Genomic DNA, 21,049 nt, shown 5'->3' with positions numbered 1-21,049 from the left:
AATTTTTAAGAGATCTTGAGGCAGGTTTCCTGCTGTGCTGTGGCTAGGTAAAGGGAAGAGGAAGGGGCCCTCACATACATCCACCCTTTCCCCTCACAAGAAGCAGGCTGACAGTGACAGAGTGAGTCCCCCTGAGAACGGTAACAGGGATTCTCCCGATCTCTTCCCACTTCCTTCACCCAGGCATTATCCCTGCAGTCCCCTGGACGTGTCCAAAGCCCAGAGCCCTGAGTTGGGGGTCAGTTATTCTTACAATCTTGCAGAAGAAGAGCTCTTTATAGGAGCTCTTTATAATTAGGAGAACTGCATACATTTTTCAGGCCAGACTTTTCACTTAATTCAATGCATACAGAGCTTGGAGATATACACACACACAGTAGCAAGTACAATGCAGCCTGTACGATGCCCTGGAGTTGTAGCACAGCCACCTGGACTTATGTAAAGACAGTAGCGGAAATCCCTTTGTTCAGTGTCTTCACAGCTGCAACTTAGGTAAGTGGAGGTTAAGAGGCTCAGAAAAGCTGGCACCTGGGAAGGAAAGCCAGCTGCCCCCAATCCTGGTGTGTTGCTCCTGTAACCCACCCAGCTACACATCTGAGCTAAGGTCATTTTGCATGCTGACTTTGTCACCTGTCATATTAATATCGCTTCTCTTCTGTATCATCTACAAATCTGATAAGCCTATCTGTGAAATGCCACCAATGATCCTGCTCCAGTAGAACATGAGCCTGCTGGGACTCATTCATCCAACACTTCATCTTGTAAAGAGTCCCTTTTATTTTTCAGAGAAACTTGATCAGGAACCCACTGATTCCAAGAGCAAAGTAATCAGTGAGGAAAATGACACCTAGAATTCATGATGAAAAAAGGATGCTTTATATGGTCCTTTTAAGGTAACAGTTTTTCCTGACGTCCATAGATTTATTAAGAATCTGGTTTTTTTTTTTTTTTCTTGAGACAGAGTCTCACACTGTTGCCCAGGCTGGAGTGCCGTGGCGCGATCTCGGCTCACTGCAAGCTCCACCTTCAGGGTTCACGCCATTCTCCTGCCTCAGCCTCCTGAGTAGCTACAGGCTACAGGCGTCTGCAACCACGCCCGGCTAATTTTTTGTATTTTTGGTAGAGACGGGGTTTCACCGTGTTGGCCAGGATGGTCTTGATCTCCTGACCTTGTGATCCTCCCGCCTCAGCCTCCGAAAGTGCTGGGATTACAGGCGTGAGCCACCACGCCCAGCCTAGAATCTGGTATTTTAAACAGTAGGAAATACACATAGAAATATCAAATCCAAGTTATGCTAGACCAGAACCTTTTAGAAGACATCCTTAGGAGAGAGAGAGACTTACAAGAATAAAGTGAAGAAAACACAGAGTTGATGCACAAGCCCCAACATCCAACCTCGACTCCTCTTTGGTAGATGAGAAACTCCGTGGAGTTGTGTGCACTATAGGGATCCCCACGGTACACAATCTGAAAGAGAGATTGGAGGCTGTTGAGGTACAAATACAATGTAGTAAGAACCCCTTCTCATGCACTCTGCTTCTCCACCCCTGGGGAGCAAATGTCCCTGCCTGAGGGACCCTTTCTAGAGTACAGAGCTGAGGCTGTCATGACCAAGTCGCCCCTTCCATCCTATCACATCTTCTTGCAAGGACCTATCAGAAATCTAATGCTTGCTGCATCAGATCTCAACAACACTCTCTCAGATCCTTAACATTTCTCCTTCCATCTCACAGCTGGCCCCACCTGACTCAGGCAATCCCACCACTCATCTTCTGCTACAGCCCATCGGCTTCTGACTCATCTCCACACGGCCCATTCCTGTTCCTGCTTGGAATGTTTTCTCCCTCTCTAATATTCCTCTAACTCCTACTCACCCTTCAAGGCCCAGACCACACTGCACCTCCTTTTTTATTTGTATTTATTATTATATTTTATTTTTTAAGGGACAGGGTCTTGGTGTGTCACTCAGAATGGAGTACAGTGGCACAATCATAGGTCACCGCATCCTTGAACCCCTGGCCTCAAATGATTCTTCCACCTTAACCTCTGAAAGCACTGAGATTACAGGCATGATCCACCATGCCCAGCCTGAACCCTGCCCCTCCTTTTTGAAGGCTGCCGTGATTGCTACAGCTCACATCAATTTGCCCTATTTGTTGTTTTTGATTAAATACTGGCAGGCTCCGTAGTGTCCTCTAGTTGTCCGGGGTATAGTAGCATGTTTCTAGACCTGTCTGTAAGCCAGCTTCTTGATGGTACCCTTTCCTACATTCTTACTGTGCCAATCTTAGAGGATAGCCCAGAAGAACCTCAACAGGTGTTAATGGAGGAAATGATGTGTAACAGTGAGTGTGTGCACAGGCACGTTCATTACCTGGCCCATGAAATCTGTGAAGAACAGCATGTTGGACAGGAAGGCCGTCCATCCAATGAGGTGGCTGATGCAAAGGTAGCGGTAGTGAGAAGGCATGCTCACCAGTGCTTTCAGCAGTGACTTTAATGTCATTGCCCTGCGAGTCTGAAATAAAACATGAAACAGAGGTGAGATCTTCACTGCAGAAACTCAGCCAGCAAAGGGAGCCAGAGCACACAGCCATGTTATGTATTTGTCAGTCAGCCATCCCACAAAGTGTCACTTTTCCTGGACGTGGAACTAGGTTTCCATGGAGTAGACTCACAGAAGGTATTCTGTTAAAAATGAGTGGCTGCTTAGCAGTTTCAGGCCCAGAATGAGGCTTTGGACCCAAGGGCAAAGGGAATGAGAATAGTGCTAGCTTCAGGCCAAGGTGTAGGAGACATTGAGCATCCTATCTCTGAATGACAGAACTGTTGTACAAGGACAAAGCTCACAGACATAAGCCAGCTCTTAAATGATTATAATTCTTGGGTCTCTTAACTGTGAGAGCATAGTAGGCAAATCCAAGATGTCTGTCATGATCTTGGTCCCCTAATGTCATCCCTGTGATTATGTGCTGTTACATGGCAAAGGGATTTTGCAGATACATTAATAATTAAGGTTACTAATCACTCACCTTGAGTTAATTGAAAGGGATATTACCTGGGTGATCCTAACCAAATCCCATGAGCCCTTGAAAAGTACAGAATTTTCTCCAGCTGGTAGTAGAAGGAAAAGTCAGAGCAACTCAAAACACAAGAAATGCCTGCTTTGAAGGTGGAGGAAGCCACATGAAAAGGACCTGAGAGTGACATTTAGGGGCTGAGAGCAACTCCAGGCCAACAGTCCACAAGAAAGCAGGGACCTCAGTCCTACAACCACATGGAACTGCATTCTGCCAACATCCTGAATGTGCTTAGAGGCGGGCTCTTCCCACTGAGCTTCCAGATGAGAATACAGCTCTGCTAACACTTTGACTTCAACCTTGTAAGACCCTGTGCAGAAAACCTAATGCAGCTTACCTAGGCTTCTGATCTACAGAACAGTGAGATAATAAACTAATGTCGTTTTAAGCAGCTAAGTTTGTGAAAATTTTTTATTCATTAGAACATTAATACAGAGAGCCAGTCAGCTCCCTGTTCTTAGCCAGATGTCTCCTCCCAGGTTATTTCTCTGAATCCTAATGATAGCAGAAACATGTTAATGAGCCCTACATTGAGTTAGAAGTAAGAACAATGTAGAACTCAAATATATATATTTACACACACACACACACGAAGGGTCTTCAATGTGTTAATGGAAAATACATATTATGAAAAAACTATTCATGGATTCCAAAAATTTTTTCGAAGCAAAATAAACTCATACTAACTTGTTATAGCATGTCGGAAGAAGATTTAGTTTGAGGTACTAAGAAGGATAAGACATCAGTTTGCAAAGAGCCCCTAACAGAGCAACATGAATTCTACTAAAATTGAAGCTAGAATAAACATCAAATTAATGGTGAAGCTTCGGTGGCAGAATCGTGAAACACTGATTTTTTTTAAGTTTATGAAGACAATGTCCCAAAGAAATCAGCAGTTTACAAATGGATAACTCATTTTAGGAAGGAACCAGATGGTGTTAAAGATGAAGTCCTCAGGGGCAGACCATCTACATCAGTTTGCAAATAAAAAAGTTAATCCTGTTTATGCCCTAATTGAAGAGGACTGACAATTAATGGCAGAAACAATAGTCAACACTGTAGACATCTCAGTTGGTTTAGTTTACACAATTCTGACTGAAAAGTTAAGGTTCAGCAAACCTTCCACTCAATGGGTACCGAAAGTATTGTGCCCAGATCAACTGCAGACAAGAGCAGAGCTTTCAATGAAAATTTTAAACATGTAGGATCAAGATCCTGAAACATTTCTTCAAAAAGTTGTAACAGGAGATGAAACATGGCTTTACCAGTATGATCCTGAAAACAAAGCACAATCAAAGCAATGGCTACCGAGAGGTAGAATTGGTCCAGTCAAAGCAAAAGCAGACAGGTCAAGAGAAAAAGACCATGACAACAGTTTGTTGGGGATGCTCAGGCATTTTGCTTGTTGACTTTCTGGAAGTCCAAAGATTGATAATATCTACTTACTATGAGAGTGTTTTGAGAAAGTTAGCCAAAGCTTTAGCAGAAAAACACCCACAAAAGCTTCACCAGAAAGTCTTTGTCCACCGTAACAATGCTCCTGCTCATTCCTCTCATCAAACAAGGGCAATGTTGTGATAGTTTTGATGGAATATCTTTAGGCATCAACCCCACAGTCCTGATTTAGCTCCTTCTGACTTCTGTTTCCTAATCTTAAAAAATCTATAAAGGGCACCCATGGTTTTTCAGTTAATATTGTAAAAAAGACTGCATTGACATGGCTAAATCTCCAGGATCCCCAGTTCTTTAGGGATGGGCTAAATGGCTGGTATCATTGCTTACTCTTGTAAGCAATGAACTCAATGGAGCTTATATTAAGAAATAAAGTTTATTCTTTTTAATTTTTATCTTTTCATTCTGTTTTTCCATTAACTTTAGGAAGGCCCATCCCATACACATATATGTAAAAAATGAATATATAGGCCCCGATTCTTAAATTTAGATTTAAATTAGGTTAAAACTAGAAGCTATAGTTTTTCTGGCTTCAGAAACATTGAGAGAATGAGAAACTTTAAACTATTGATACAACTGTTTTGAAATACAAAGAATGATAATAGCTTTTAGCATCTTGTCATATAAGAGAAGAAAGAAACCTTGGGAATATTAATTGATTAGCTTCCCTGAAGACACTGAGACCATAAACATCAGACACGATTTGGTAATGGGTCTTTCTTGTCATATTTTTATTTATTCCAAATCATGACATTGAGTACTGGCTAGTTTATAAGACAATCTACTGAGATTTTCTACTTTAACTGTAACAGCATATTTTTTATACCTCTTAACCTTATATAATCATGCTTTTTACTTCTTTGTTGTGGAAAATTATATTCACCCATTTTAATTTTGTTGTGTAAGTTGATTTTTTAAAATTCATCAGTCTTGCAGTATCTAGCCCACTGACCATAACTATACTCATTTTCTGATAATCAGTGTTAAACACTATAGACATTTCCCTGGATTGAAGGAAAATAACTGTTTTTCTGCAAGTAGAATATGGTACCTGTAAAAATAAATGATTATAACCGAAATGAAGTGCAGAATTACTACTTTTTCCTCAACCACAGAAAGAAGCAGCTAACAATAGCCCAAGAAACAACAGCCTGGTTTTCACGCCTCCAACTAAATGGTTTATCATCACTTTCCTTCCTCTCTTTCTAAAAATGCAAAACTGAGAAAGTGAATCTGGCCAGCAAGCATTCAGCCTCACTCTAAATATTAATATATGCTTCTGACTTATACATAATTTTCAGCTTGCTTTCATTGTTAGCCTAATTTCTCCTTTCTTCTAAAAATAAATATGAGCTTTTGAAATGTGCCTAGTATTTCTGTAAAAGCTGGGAGTGTAAATATTCAAAGCCCTTTTGTATATTTTAACTCAGAATAAAAACCCAGCTGGGATATTATTCCTGACTCATCAATTCCTTGGTAAAACCCTTTCAATGGTTCTGAAACCTTGGGAGTTGTTTTACCGCATTTATTTTGCACCATCAGCTGGAGACTGGGTGGTGATGAATTTACAAGCGAAAAAGGTACAGAGTCATCAGGGAGAAAGAAAATTTCACAAACACATCCTCAAAAGGAGACTATTTAAATGTTAAAGGGAGCAATTGATGACATGGAGGAATTGGAGATAGATTTTATGAGATCTGGTTTAAACTGAAATAATTCAGCCCTCTTGCCATTAAGAAAGAAAAATTTGTTCTTAAATTACACAGCCACCCTTATTTTGGAAAGCAATGTCTTTGGCAAGCAATGACAGCCCTGCAGCCTTGGCCCTGACCCTGGGGAAGTGCAGACTTCCTTTGCTTAACTGGAGACCTCCCAGGGCACACATTTGGAAGAAAAGTACAAATCCATGGCTTTGAGAGTAAGATGTATTACTCTGTGCTTTATTCTTACTTTATCTTTTTGTCTTATTTTATTTGCTTATTTATTTATGTTTTTAGAGGTGGGGTCTCACTCTGTTGCTCTGACAAGTGTGTAGTGGCATGATCACAGCTCACTGTAGCATCAAACACTTGAGTTCAATGGATCCTCCCACCTTGGCCTCATGAGTTGCTGGTACTACAGGAATGAGCCACTGCACTGGTGTCAATTTGCTTTTTAAACCAAATAACAAGATCATTCAGAGTCTACAAAATTTTTCATGTGGCCCCTACTAGAAAGATCTTTGTATCTGTTGTATTTATTTTCGTACTCGTGTAGGAGTTCCGTGCCTTTCAAAAGGCTTCCACTCAGTTGATTTCATTTGATTCTCACAGCAGCCTCTGAGTGGATGGGACAACCCCTGTCCTATGCGACTCTTGGAGCGGGAGTCCCAGTCTATTGGAGGGGACATCAAAGAGGCAGATAATCTATCAGGGAGTTATCTATTATCACGTATATACTTATCTTTAGTAAAACCCCACCTTGTTTTGTTCCCCAAACCACCACATTATTGTTTAATTTTCACTTTCACATTATTTGATTACCTTTTTCCTTATTTTTTATATATTGTAGAAATTTTGGATGTATTGCAGGATTTAAACATAGAAAATTAAAGCTTCCTGTGAGCCTATCATCCAGACTTTTCATTTTTGGTATATTTCCTTTCCATTTTTTCCTCTATGTATGCAGCTTTGTTTTTTCCCAAAATAAAGATGGTTTTGTGTATGTAATGTATATTTTACCTGATATATTTTTAGTAAACCTTTAAAAACATACATTTTTAATGACTGCATGAATGTTATCATATAGATATTCTATGATTCTTTGGCTGTCCTGCATAAATGCACAAAGGGCTCCAGTCCAACTAGTAATCTTAGAGTTCTGGTTTATTGGTTAAGGAGGGGCAAGGAGAACAGGTATTCTCCGCCAGGCAGCCTGGTGTAGGGAAAGGGGGTTGAGTCCAGGCGTTAGGAGACCTAAAATCTCAAATTTTCTCCACTTGTGTGATTGAGATAAAATGAAGGCTTTATCGCAATGACCTCGTAGTTCCTCCTTGCACTCCTACAGTTATGAAAAACATTGCACTCATCCTAAAATAGGAGCTACTATTGGAATCAGACGAATAGATTACTCTCTTTGACTGTATTCTCCTAACAAGTGGCATGGGGAGAGGCAGGTTGATGCGCTGTGGCAACTCAACTCCAAAGCAGTCATGTTGATAGAATGAGGCCTCCTTTCAGCAGATCATACTCAACCATTTTGCCAATTCAAACATAAGCAGTGCTGAAGTTTACTTTTGCATTTGTTTTGGAAAAATGCTAAGCAAATGAATGGAGTAAACAATACTGGAGGAAGCACTTGATATCAAGGAAAAACTACTTACAGACTTTTATAACTAACAGCTAAGACGTATTGCTTTTATTTATATACATAACTGTATACAAAAAAATGAGGTTTTCTACTGACTATACGTAGCAAAAAAAATTCCTTAAAATACCATTAAAATAAAGCACAGTTTTTAAATTTTGTAAACCACTTAGCTAAATGTAATGTGGTGTCCTAGATTGGATCAGAAAAAGGATAATACCCAGGAATGGGATTGCTGGATCAAATGGTAGTTCTACTTTCAGTTCTTTACGGAATCCCCACACTCTTTTCCATAGTGGTTGTGCAAGTTTATATCCCCACCAGCAGTGTAGAAGTGTCCCCTGTTCACTGCATCCACGTCAACATCTATTTTTTTTATTATGGATATTCTTGTGATATATATATATATATAAAATAGTTTTTTTATTCACTCGTTGATTGATGGGTATTTAGGTTGGTTCCACGTTTTTGCAATTGCAAATTGTGCTGCTGTAAACATGCTTGTGCAAGTATATTTTATATATATGATGGAATACTACTCAGCCATAAGAGGAATGAATAAATGGCATTCGCAGTGACCTAGATAATATTGAAGAATAGTATTCTAAGTGAAGTAACTCAGGAATGGAAAACCAAACATTGTATGTTCTTACTCAAAAGTGGGAGCTAAGCTATGAGGATGCAAAGGCATAAGAATGACACAATGGACGTTGGGGACTCAGGGGGTAAGTGTGGAAAGGGGATGAAGGATAAAAGACTACAAATTGGGTGCAGTGTGCACTGCTCAGGTGATGGGTGCACCAAAATCTCACAAATCACTGCTAAAGAACTTACTCATGTAACCAAACACCACCTGTTCCCCAATAACCTATAGAAATACATTTTTTAAAAAAAGGACATTAGTAGAAAAACTGATGAAATTCAAATAAGTCTGCTGTTTACCTAACAGTATTGAAGCTGTGTTAATTTCTCAATTTTAACAAATGTACATGGTTCTCTATGATGTTAACATAAGAGAGAAGCTGGTAAAGCATAGATAGGAACTCTACTATCTGCAACTTTTTTGTAAATCTAATTAAACTTTGATTAAGAAAGCAAAATAACACATAGGCACCCTTTGCTAGGTGACAAGTCCATGGGGTAGAACAAGGGCTGTGGTGTTCACTAGTCTTCTGATGCTCAGCACTGGGTCTGGCAGGGGTAATTAATAGCTATTGAATGAATAAAAGAATGCACAAGTGAATGAACCATGCACACAGCGCAACTCATTCCAAGAAATCTTATTATCCACCCAAATAAATCCTCCTGGGTACCTCTTTATTCCCGGTAGTCAGCAGCTGGATTAATATCAAAAACAAAAAGCAAACCAAAAAAAAAGCTAACATCAAGGAGTCCTCCGCCCCACTAATTTTGATGGACCTCCATCATCTACCTAATAAAATTTTAGTTCCTGTGCTGGCATTCAAAAGCTTCCAAAATCTGTCTCCAATTTGCTTTCCTAACTTTATTTCTAAAGTTACAAACTCTGTGATCTATGGTACCACTTATACTTTCTACAAATATGCTTCATGCTTTAAAAAAATTTTTTTATATCTGTGGCTTTGCTGATGCTCTTCTGTCAGAAATATCTTTCCCCCAAAATCTCTATTCAAATCCTATCATTCAAGGCACAACTCAGGGATGATCTCCTCCGTGATGCCTTTCTCCATTTATTTAGGCACAATCCTTCCCTCTTTAAAACTAAAAGCAATTGCTATTATGCCATTTGTGGCCACCTTGGAAACGTGCCATTTGGGTCACCTACCAGAGAAAACACAGTTGATCGACAGCCCCGAATCCTGCCTCTCTGGATCCACTGTTCCTGTTCCTGCCAAGAAACTCTGTTCCTATACCTGTTCCTGCCAAGGTTACCCCTTTCCTGGCTTTTCCCAGATAGTGACTAACAAGACGGGGGGTATTCGCGTTAGCCTTTTCCTACAAGAGTTGGGACTCCTCTAAGGAGCAACTTTGGCTGAAGGACTCCTGTTTGGCCTGGGTGAAGCTTTCTTGGAACTTCACTGCATCTGAGAGGCTTCCTACCCTATCCTCTTTCCTTTCCTTTCTCCTTTCACAGGTGTTTGACTTGCATCAAGATAAGAAGACTATCCCTTCCTATTTCTGCTTTCTCCACTTTATCTTTCATGCTGTTTTCTCCAATGAATCTCCTACATGTCAAATCCTATCTTGGTGCCTTTTTAAGGGATCTGAACTGATACATTGTTTCTATAGCATTTACCATGTTCTATCATGGATTATGAGTCATGGTATAAATGGCTTATGCCACCTGTTAGGCTGTAAATTCCTGGGCATAGAGACTGGACATTTGTCAGTTTTATGGTCCCCAAATATCTAGTACAGTGCTTTGCACATACTCCATATCCCAAGCTGTTTGTTAAATGAATAATGACTATAATGTGTTGATATATTTATGTGAAGTTTGAAAAAGTGCCTTTGTATGCTTTATCTTAGCTGAACATCCTAATAATCCTAGAAAATAGACGGGCCAAGCCAACAAAAGAAGTTGACCTCACAGGAAGGTGAGATTCACTGAGCTTGTCTGAAAGTTGTTAGAGTCCAGATTTGTGTTCCCTGTTTGTGCTTAAGGCACTCTAGCGTTCTGCCAGGGTCATAATAACAAGACCTAAACCCAACAGCTTACTATGTGGTAGCAAACACTCTAATAACTTTATAAGGATTAGCCCCTGCAACCTGCACAAAACCCATGTAGGTAGATGGAATTATTTTATCATTTAACAGAAATGTAAATGCCCAAAGTCATGCAATCCAGAGGTGGTATAGCCAGGATTTAAGCATTGTACTCTTAATCTTTAGGTTACCCTATAGCAAGTAGCTACTTGTGATTCATTGAATGAATAACAGAAGTCAGCAGATACAGGAACCAAGATTTGAACTTAAGTCTTCTACAACCTTTTGTCAATCAAGAAATCCTTTGTTCTATATCCCTGAGGTTTTGGCGTTCAATTTTAGCTTGAAGGAAAATGCAATTATTTCATCAGTGTTGTCCAATAGATCGTTCTACAATGATGGGAATGTCTCACATCTGCACTGTCCTATATTTTAGTTACAAGCCCTATGGGGCCTTTGAGCATTTGAAATGTAGCTAATGCAACTGAAGAAATGAATTTCTAATTTTATTTTTATTTTAATTTAAATAGTCCCATGGGATTATTAGCTACTACATTGCTCAGCTTAATTCTAGTCTCTTCTCTGATCACTTCGTCTGAATGTGGTCTCATTTCTCTGGCAGTTAGTTGAATTTTATTTCAAATTTTAAGCTGACGAATTCACTGTGCAGTTCACTGAAAATGAACTAAAATATGCAATCAACTCATGACAGGCAAATTCAATATGCCCAACTCAGTCACCAACCCAAGGATGCTACCATTTGGAGGAAAAAATTTCTAATTTATGATTCTAATCTAAGAGGATATTTCTTCTGGCCTAAGGATGATTATAGGCTTCTCTTGTGGCCTAACCGTTCTCAACTGGCTTCATCTTCCCTGGTTGGATGCTCTGAGACGAGTAAGAGACAGGAGGACCAGAGGAAAATGCAGACCTTTTTCTTTGAGATATAAAATTTTAATTCCAAGGGATGTTAGCTACTGGGGATTTGGGAATTCAGTTAGACTCCAAGAAACTCTTCTCATCAAATAAACAGACAAAACAAAGAATTAAAAACAAAAAACAAAACAAAGAGCAAGAATATTTTTCCCATGTAAAGAAAAAAATGTTCATCTTTACCTGTTCAGCATGATTTTTGTTTTTTGCTCCTTGCATTGCCAGCTCTGGATTTACATAACCATTTTTAACTTTCTCGATAGAACCATACTCGTACATTCCATCTGATGACAATGGAGGGTCCTGAGGGGTTTGCTGTGAGGGAATGCCCTTTGCAACATCTGTAAGTGGGGCTTCAGAGATACTGCACAGATGAACAATAAAACACAAAGTGAACACCAACGCAGAGAAGAAGAACATGACCTGGAATTCTGTACCCAACAGTCTTCCCAGTTCCAGATGGGCCCAGTCTATGGCACCCAAAAGGTAACCCAGGGCACCTCCAAAACCTGGAAAGCAAGAAAAGCTATGTTAGCATATTTAGCAAATTATCATTCATTTTCCTCATGCATAGACACTCCCCTTCAGTGGGAAAACTCCCTGAAGATAGCAGAGGCAGCCTGGATATGATTGGAAAAGCAATACAGCAAGAGGTTGAAAAACACAGAGCCAGGCAATGTGGGTTCAAGTTTTGGCTCTAGCATTTACTTGCTGTGACCTTGGGCTTCCTCACCCAGAACATGGAGGTAATAGTAAAAGAGTAACCTACTAGTAGGGTCATGATTTGAAAATACAAAATGTTCAGGATGGGGCCAGACACATAGCAAGGGCTAATTTATGATTCTAATCTAAGAGGATATTTCTTCTGGCCTAAGGATTAATTTAAGTATTGCTACCATCAGAGATACTGTGACCTTTCCAAAGTGCATTCTCTAGACTGCTTTTGAACTTAAATTTCTGACCAGAAAAAGCCCAATTAAATTTCTGACCAGAAAAAGAAAACCAATTTCTGGCAGCAATAAAATTAAATGACTTGTAGTTTCTCTATTATTAAGCTTCCTGGGATGACGTAAGCTTGCAAAGATCAAACACCCTCAAAAGCTGTCTTTCTTCCTCTATTAGAAGCTCAAGGTACTTGTTCCCAGCTGATAGCTGGGAACAGGAAATAATGAGAACAAAAGTTTAAACATGAATTTTTAAAAATCCTATTATCATTTCACTGGACTCCAACCTGAGGTCTTTTTGGTGCTTGTTTTATCTGCTCAGGCTTAAACATAGTGTCACTTGAGGGATACTGAGGAAAGGCTCCTCAAAATCTATCCAACCCTAATTATCCAATATTTAAAATCCCATTATTAGTTATTCCTTTTTTGAGTTTCTGTTTTAAAATACACATATTCCTGGTATGGGCAAGAAATTACTCAGCACCAAAGTAGTAACTGTTCCTCAGATGTTCCTTCTGGTGCAGACATCAGTGACTTCTGATAAAGGTGGGTAGATAGCATGGTGGAGGAGGGCGCAGTGGACATATTATTAGCTACTACATTGCTCAGCTTATGATGTTGAGGGAATTAAAGAGTCGAGTGCCAGACACATCCTCTATATATGTCACAAACTTATGTAGGGCTGATCCTCTTGTCAAAATTCTTTAAACGTCAAACTCCCATCATGCCTACCAAGCACAATTTATCTAGCTGAACAGATCAGCTTTCATCTTTGTTTTGATTTTTTTTTGTGTGTGCATGAGTGAAGTCTCTACTTTATTTCTCAGATAAGGACAATATCTTCACAAGCTAGAGAATCAAGGAAGAAAATAGAACTAAAGGAGTTCCTCTCTAACCCTAAACATCTAAAGTTACATAAACCCTGACCTCAAGAACACAAACCTGAATGTCAAGTACCATGAATCCTAATTTATTCAAATTAGTGAGAGAGTAGACGATTTTGGTCACTTCATATTCTGGTTAGTTGCAATTTAACATAGAGACTATTTAAGGAGGACCAACAATCTAATTGGATTCCAAAAATAAAGCATCATTAGCATGTTCTGAATGGTGAAGTGTTTTGAGGCAGAATTATAAGAAATTGTGGCCAATGGGGCACAGTGAAGCAAGACATATAGTCTCTGGAAGCGAGAAATTTATGGTCTAGTTATGTGTGATGAGCATATACATAAACAGATAAATGACAGATGATGGTTAAGTGCCCAGGATTTGAGAGAAAGAGAAGGTCCTGAAACAGCCACACTCTATGACTGATTCCGCAGAATATTCTGGGATTTGTGGTGCCTCTGGTTATCATTAGACAATGACTATTCAGTTGTGGAGATGCAGAAGGTATCAGAAGTCATGTGTCAAGCCAGGCAATTAACCAACAAGAATGTATTAAGTCTGCTCCCCAACCCGTTATGACAACCAAAAATATCTCTAGATATTGCCAAATATCTCTGAGGGAAGGAGGTTGAAAAGTGGCCCCTAGTTTTGAACCCCTGACCTTAGTCAACCCTATGACAGACACACTCCTTTTTTGAAACTATCATTTGTAAACAGATCAAGGGTTTTCATATTGCCATTCAATTCTCTTATCACTTATGCCTCTATCTTTCAAATGTTTGTTCAACTGAGCATTACTGGTTGCCTCAGTTGGAAGAATGTAGAGCAGAAGACCCCTGCTCATTTGAAAAAATTGATATGTGAAATGAATCCTCCACTGTGCAATGGAATGGTAGTTTTACTTAATGGAAAAAAATATAAGGATATGCATATAATGATGGATTTATATTAGAGATTAATTTGGACAATTGAGTCCTGCAATTGGGGAGTTTCCTGATGGAGTTGCATGTCTACTGGTTTACTTTAGTTCAATAAACAAGTATAGAGCACTAAATATATGTAAATGACTCTACTAGCTTATAAACATAAAAAAGACACAGTTTCCCATTTTTTCCCCAGAAGGTGGTTTCAAGTGGGAGAAGCAGATAATGGGGGAAGCTACTTTCAAAATAGTAATAAATGATAAGCTAGAACTCAGAGCTGAGTACTCAGAGTACAGAGGAGTTTTGAAGAGTTAATTATTGGTGCTAGTTAATGGTATCAAGGTGATGTCGATTATTAGTAAATCCGACAGGATTTCTCTTCATTAGCAATGAAAGTTATAAGAGTTCAATAGATCAATGAATTCAAAAATTTTGGAGGTAGAAGGAGATTTGAAGAATTAGATCAGAAAGCTATGAGCTTTAGTGTTTCTGTGATGGAAGACCACACAGAGGGAAGAAGGGATTTGGAATCGTGCCTGATTTCCATTCCCATCTTTGTGCTTTCTAGTCACATGCTCTTGGGCACTTCTCTGAGAAACAAGGGTGGTGCTGCCTCCTCATTTGAATTTAGTGAAGATTAATGCAAATAATCTATGTCAAGCCCCAGCACATACCATGGCAGAACCAGACCCAAAAGTGAGCTCCCTGCTGACTTCCTGTAGTAACCCTAATTCCAAAGCCTCCCCTAGAAGCAGAAGATAGCTAATGCACTGAACTGGCTGAAGGCAGCCTGCTTGGAACTTGCTGAAAGCATTTATTCATTTTAGGCCCAGTGATTAGAACTAATGGATCATTCTGAGGGCTGAGACCTGGGCTTACCAGTGACCCTATTGTGGCATGTAGCAAGTATCAAGAAAGTAAAATATATCTCAAACTTGGAAAGTGTAAAAATTGCAACTGCTTGATTTTTAAAATATTCCTCTAGAGCAGCCTTCTTAAACTTTAATGTGCACGCAAATCATGTGGGCACCTTGTTAAAATGTGAGTTCTGATTCTGAAGGTCTAAGGTGGAGCCTGAGATTCTGCATTTCTTTCAAGCTCACCACTGACACCAATGCTGCTGGGCCAAGCATCACTCTTTTCAGTGGCCAGGTGACAGCAGTTTCCAACTAATTTCCTTTCTCGAGAAGTGGTACTTTGTTGTCACAGGATATTTGACCCACAATTCATAACTGATAAAGCACAGTATTTTCAGTCCTGTAAAATTAAGGTAGTTTGTAGATATGAATAGGGTTTTTGTAGCCTGGTAGGGAAATTACTCCAAAAGTATTACAGAGGGGTTATACTTTTATTGTCTTGTAGAAGGTTAACCAGGTTCATATTTAGTCTAGCATTTTTTATTTTGCTAGACACACACACACACACACACACACGCACACACACATTTCCTGCAAGAATCTGGGGGAAACTCTTCTTATATCTTCACCATTGGTTCCTTTATTAATGTGTTAATTTAAAACCTTGACATAAGCTATAACTTAGAGAATTATTAGCACTCTCTTATCTTAGGGAAGGGGGTAAAAAAAAAAAAAAACCGGAAAGACTGTCTTATTTGTCCCAAAGCTACTGTTTTGAAGTAGTTGTAGCTGCAAGTTACAATAGTACAACAGGACATGCCAGGAAAGCAAAGTGGGCCACTGGGGCAATTATCCTAACAGAATATTAAGACACTGGAAAAAATTATTTAAACTTTATCTATTTGCTGCCTCAGATATGATGAGGGCCGGTAGAGGGCTGTAGGAATTCATTAAAGGCCTTTCTTTTGCTTCTTCTGCTTAAGCCAAGGGTTTTATCTTCAAAGACAATCTCCCCAACAAAACCTAATTACGCTACGATAAAGGCTGATAGTTTTACCATTTTACCACCTCCCACATCTACATCCAGACTGTATTTACCTCTGCTGCCAAAATCAGCCTCTGTGAGGCCACTGGAATCAATCACCAGGCTATTGGGCAAGCCAGAGCGTTCGGAGGACATCTGCTGCCACATTAGATAACAAGCTTTTACAAAGAAGGGCCAGAAGTGGTCCAGCTGGCGCCTTCCTCACCAAGCCAGGCTGTGTTGTCAAACTCAAGAGAATAAATGGCTTTAGAAGACAGATGTCATATTTCATAACTAATGATGCAACTGAACAGTGGCCCATCCTGGAAGAAGTCCAAATATATAGAAATACTTAAAAAATTGTCTTTAGTCCACAACTATGATAGTTAAAATGGGAAACTGGGAAACTGTCAGTACCAAGGAATCTAAAGGACGAAAGGAAACTTAAGAGAGTCCATCTAAATCAAACTCTGCACCTACCATCCGCCTCTAATTGCCTGCAGGCATCAGGTGTGCGGCTTAGCAAGCTCAGCACCAGGGCTGACACGGCTCAAATCATGAGAGCTAGCTATGTGCTGTTTGCTACTTTATCTCTGAAGGAGGACAGACTAAAGAACGCCCATCTTCCTATGGGGTTCATGAGAAAGTCGTTCTGATTCTTTTCTACATGTTGAAAAAAATAGCAATGAAAGTGTCAGATTAGGTGCATGCTTCCTACCCTTGCCCACCAGGTACATACTAAATCCTGGACAGTTAACATAAGTACCAGCTACTCTCTCTCTCTCTCTCTCTGTGTGTGTGTGTGTGTTTGTGTGTGTGTGTGTGTGTGTGTGTGGTGTCCTTGACCCATTTGTTTATCAATAGAAATTGTTGGAGTACCTATCTTCACCAGAAACTGTGCTAAACACTTGAGATACATCAATGAGCAAGACAGACATGACCTCTGCCCTCTTGGAGGCTGAGTACAGGAAAAGCAGTCAAAATGATACATGTGTTGTGTTCCCAGTGAAAACAAAAAAAAATTGAAACTAAAAAAATTTTAAATTAAAATTAAAAATATGATGCACATGCTGTGGTAAAAGACCAGCTTGACCAGACAAGCTGATCTGATATTTCTTTGGGGTTACAAAGCAACTTTTCTCTTCAAAGATGCTGAGATAATATATTTAAAATATTGCTCACTGTTTCCATCCACCTACCTCTAATCCTGGCATCCCTTTCTCTCTTTGGCCCTTCCTTCACATTTAAGCTGGGCCAGGATGCCTCATTGCTTTGAGGACAGGATGTAACAGTAGACCGCAAAGAAATAAGAATGGTTTGTCTTGCTTCTGAGTTCCAAAAGCCCCTAGGCTGCGAAGGCATAGAGAGTAGATTCATTAGAAAATGTGCTTTAAGAACCAGGCTTCCCAGGCTAGACAGAGCATTCATGATGGGTGCACACATATTGGTAAATCCCTTAGGCAGTGATGGTCTTGCTGCCTGCTTGATGGGCCTAGCTAGAGTTGGAGGGTGGGAGGAGAGGAGCAGAGCCTCCCCTGGAAGGCTTGGGAGATCCAAGAGCAGAGAAGATAGGTGCCTCATTTCCTGGTCAGACCCCATGGAGACAGTAAGAACCTCAGGAAGAAAAGGCTGTGCAGGAAGTCAGGCATTAATTGGCCTCGTTCTGGAGCCATTTATGGCTGTCTTGAGCTTTCTTAAAGTTTACAGAACTAATATTTCCAGTTCTAAGTTGTAATGGCTCAGCACACTGTGAAGTATTTTGCAAAATGCTTTAACTCCTCCTAGTGGTGACCAGGGAGCACAGAGCACAAATGCTAGAATGAAAAAGCTCCGGACTAAAAGTCATCAGCTGAGTTAGCCCCTGTGAGCCACTGCAAACCTTCTCGGTCCCCACCTGCCTCCCTTGCTCCAGCAGCTGCTGCAGTGACCAAATCTAAGCCAGCTCTGGCCAGCTTTGCACTGGACAGGTGCATCTGGATGGTGCCTAACCTGAGGGAAGACAGAAAGAGCTGGGGTTCAGGGCTTACAAAACGCATGGTACCACCCTTAGTCAGTCAGTACAGACTGGGTTAATCTTCCCTCATTCATCCCCTACATGGAGAGTTCTTTGGTGCCCTTCCTAAGCCTCCTCAGAGCCAGCTCTGTAATGCTTATTGTTTGGCCTGATCCTCTCCACCACTTCCTTACTCTTGCTCTCTAGAATCCCTTCCCAAATAAACTATCTGTATACAGACCTCTGGGGTTCAACTTTTAGAGGAATCCAGACTAACTCATGAACCACATCTTTGGTTAGCTGGTTGGCTGGCTGGCTTGTTGGTCGGTTGGTTGGTTGGTTGGTTTTGCCCCTAGTCTACCACTAACCAGCTGTGTGATCTTGGGTTAGCCACTTTACCTCTCAACAACACAGCTTAATCATTAACAAAATTAGGATGTTAAATCCGAATATCCATCCCACCAATACTTTTGAGCACCTGCCATATTCCAAGCACTATTCAAGATAGTGGTGGTCAATGAACAGGAAACACAATGTTCTTGTACTTGAGGAGCTTATATGATGGTTAGAGAGACAGACAATAAACAATAAACAAATAGCGCTTCTCATCATGGTGGACCCTAGAGATAAGATATTTCAGAACTACAGCAAGAAGCTGCCAGAGTGCATGGAGATGGGCAGCCATCTTAAGGAGCTAAGGGAACAATTCCAAGAATTTACCAAGCCGTATGAAAAGTCTGAAAATGATCTGAAGGCCCTAAAAAGTGTTGGGCAGTTTGTGAGTAATATGCTTAAACAATTAACTGAAGAAAAATTCATTGTTAAAGCTGCAGATGGACCAAGATATGTTGGGAGTTGTCGTCGACAGCTTCACAAAAGTATCTGAAGCCAGAAACAAGAGTTGCTTTGGATAGGGCTACACTAACTATCAGGAGATATTTACCAAAAGAGGTGGAGCCACTGATTTATAACATGTCTCATGAGGATCCTGGGATGTTTCTTATTCTGAGATTGGAGGGCTATCAGAATAGATGTGGGAATTGAGGGGTTACCACTTACAAACCCAGTTATTCCAGTGTGTAGGAATAATACCTCCAAAAGGCTGTTTGTTACGTGGACCACCATAAACAGGAAAAACACTCTTGGCATACAAGCTATTGCTGGCCAGCTGGACTGCAACTTTTTTCCTTTTTTTTTTTTTTTGTTTTTTTGGAGACAGGGTCTCACTCCATTGTCCAGGCTGGAGTGCAGTACTGCGATCTTGGCTCACTGCAACCTCCATCTCCCAGGCTCAAGTGATCCTCCCACCTCAGCCTCTGGAGTGGCTCAGACCACAGGCATGCACCACCATGCCCAACTAATTTTAAATTAATTAATTAATTAATTTTTATTTTTTATTTTGAGATGGAGTCTCATCTGTTGCCCAGAATGGAGTGCAGTGGCATAATCTTGGTTCGCTGTAACCTCCACCTTCTGGGTTCAAGCAATTCTCCTGCCTCAGCCTTCTGAGTAGCTGGGATTACAGGCATGCAACCCCATGCCTGGCTAATTTTTGTGTTTTTAGTACAGACGGGATTTCGCCACATTGGCCAGGCTGGTCTCAAACTCCTGACCTCAGGTAATCCACCCACCTTGGCCCCCCAAAGTACTGGGATTACAGGTGAGAGCTACCACACCCAGTTATCCAGCTAATTTTTGTATCTTCTGTAGAGATGGGGTTTCACCATGGTGACCAGGTCCACCTGCTTTGGCCTCCCACAGTGTTGGGATTACAGGTGTGAGCCACCACGCCTGGCCAAGACTGCAATTTCTTAAAGGTTGTATCTAGTTCTATTGTAGACAAGTACATTGGTGAAAGGGCTCATTGGATCAGAGAAATGTTTAATTATGTCAGGGACCATCCACCATGCATCATTTTTATGGATGAATTAGATGCTATTGATGGTTGTTGGTTTTCCAAGGGTACTTCAGCTGACAGATTCGGAGAACTTTAATGGAGTTACTGAATCAAATGGATGGATTTGATACTCTGCTCAGAGTTAAAATACAACAGACCAAATACACTGGATCTTGCTTTGCTGCATCCAGGAAGATTAGATAGAAAAAAAAATACATATTGATTTGCCAAATGAACAAGCAAGATTAGACACATTGAAAATCCATGCAAGTCCCGTTACAAAGTGTGGTGAAATTGATTATGGAGTAATTGTGAAGTTTTCAGATGACTTTAGTGGAGGAGACCTGAGAAATGCTTGTACTGAAGCAGGTATGTTTGCAATTCATGCTGATCGTGGTTTTGCAAAACAGGAAAGTGTCATGAAAGATGAGAAAGTGGCTGATTCTAAGACCCTAGAGCTTAAATCGGTCTATAAACCTGTGTAATTTACTTTTTGATGGCTATATAAAAGACATTGGCTTAATGTGAAAATGAAGTTAAAGAAAATACTATATGTATTGCCAATGATCTCATTAAAAGTGTACGAATAAAAATATGAGAAACATCGTACAAATTAGTGTAATAATTCAGTAATCCAACTTTTAGGATTGATATGGAAGTTTGTACGTTTGCTAATATCGCATTTATTGCAGCAGAAGTTACAAAACAAGAATGTGTTGAAGCTTTTCATATTTGCCAGGTGAGCATTTTGTACCGGTGGCTCACGCTTGTAATCCCAGCACTTTGGGAGGCCGAGGCGGGCGGATCATGAGGTCAGGAGATCGAGACCACGGTGAAACCCCGTCTCTACTAAAAAATACAAAAAATTAGCCGGGCGTGGTGGTGGGTGCCTGTAGTGCCAGCTACTCGGAGAGGCTGAGGCAGGAGAATGGCGTGAATCCGGGAGGCGGAGCTTGCAGTGAGCCGAGATTGCGCCACTGCACTCCAGCCTGGGCGACAGAGCGAGACTCAGTCTCAAAAAAAAAAA

The 21,049-nt window shown here is 40.4% G+C and overlaps 1 protein-coding gene and 1 pseudogene across 2 annotated transcripts in view; one reads left to right on the top strand and one right to left on the bottom strand.

Moving 5' to 3' along the window:
• The window catches only part of SLC45A2 (solute carrier family 45 member 2), a 39,425-nt gene that overhangs the window by 5,955 nt on the left and 12,421 nt on the right, over positions 1-21,049 (bottom strand). The window contains exons 3-5 of one of the 2 annotated variants that reach the window (XM_055245834.2): positions 11,680-12,005; positions 2,376-2,519; positions 1,345-1,468 (exon numbers count right to left, since the gene is read on the bottom strand). In XM_055245834.2, coding sequence (XP_055101809.1) covers positions 1,345-1,468; positions 2,376-2,519; positions 11,680-12,005 — 594 coding nt within the window. Of the gene's footprint in view, positions 1-1,344; positions 1,469-2,375; positions 2,520-11,679; positions 12,006-21,049 lie in introns of those variants that run through there. The other variant, XM_055245835.1, reaches the window with a different exon arrangement.
• On the top strand, positions 18,733-20,507 carry LOC129464518 (26S proteasome regulatory subunit 10B-like; annotated as a pseudogene).

This window comes from Symphalangus syndactylus, chromosome 16 (genome assembly GCF_028878055.3).
Source record: "Symphalangus syndactylus isolate Jambi chromosome 16, NHGRI_mSymSyn1-v2.1_pri, whole genome shotgun sequence".
Classification (NCBI taxonomy): Eukaryota; Metazoa; Chordata; class Mammalia; order Primates; family Hylobatidae; genus Symphalangus; species Symphalangus syndactylus.
This window is presented reverse-complemented; position numbering and strand designations above follow the sequence as displayed.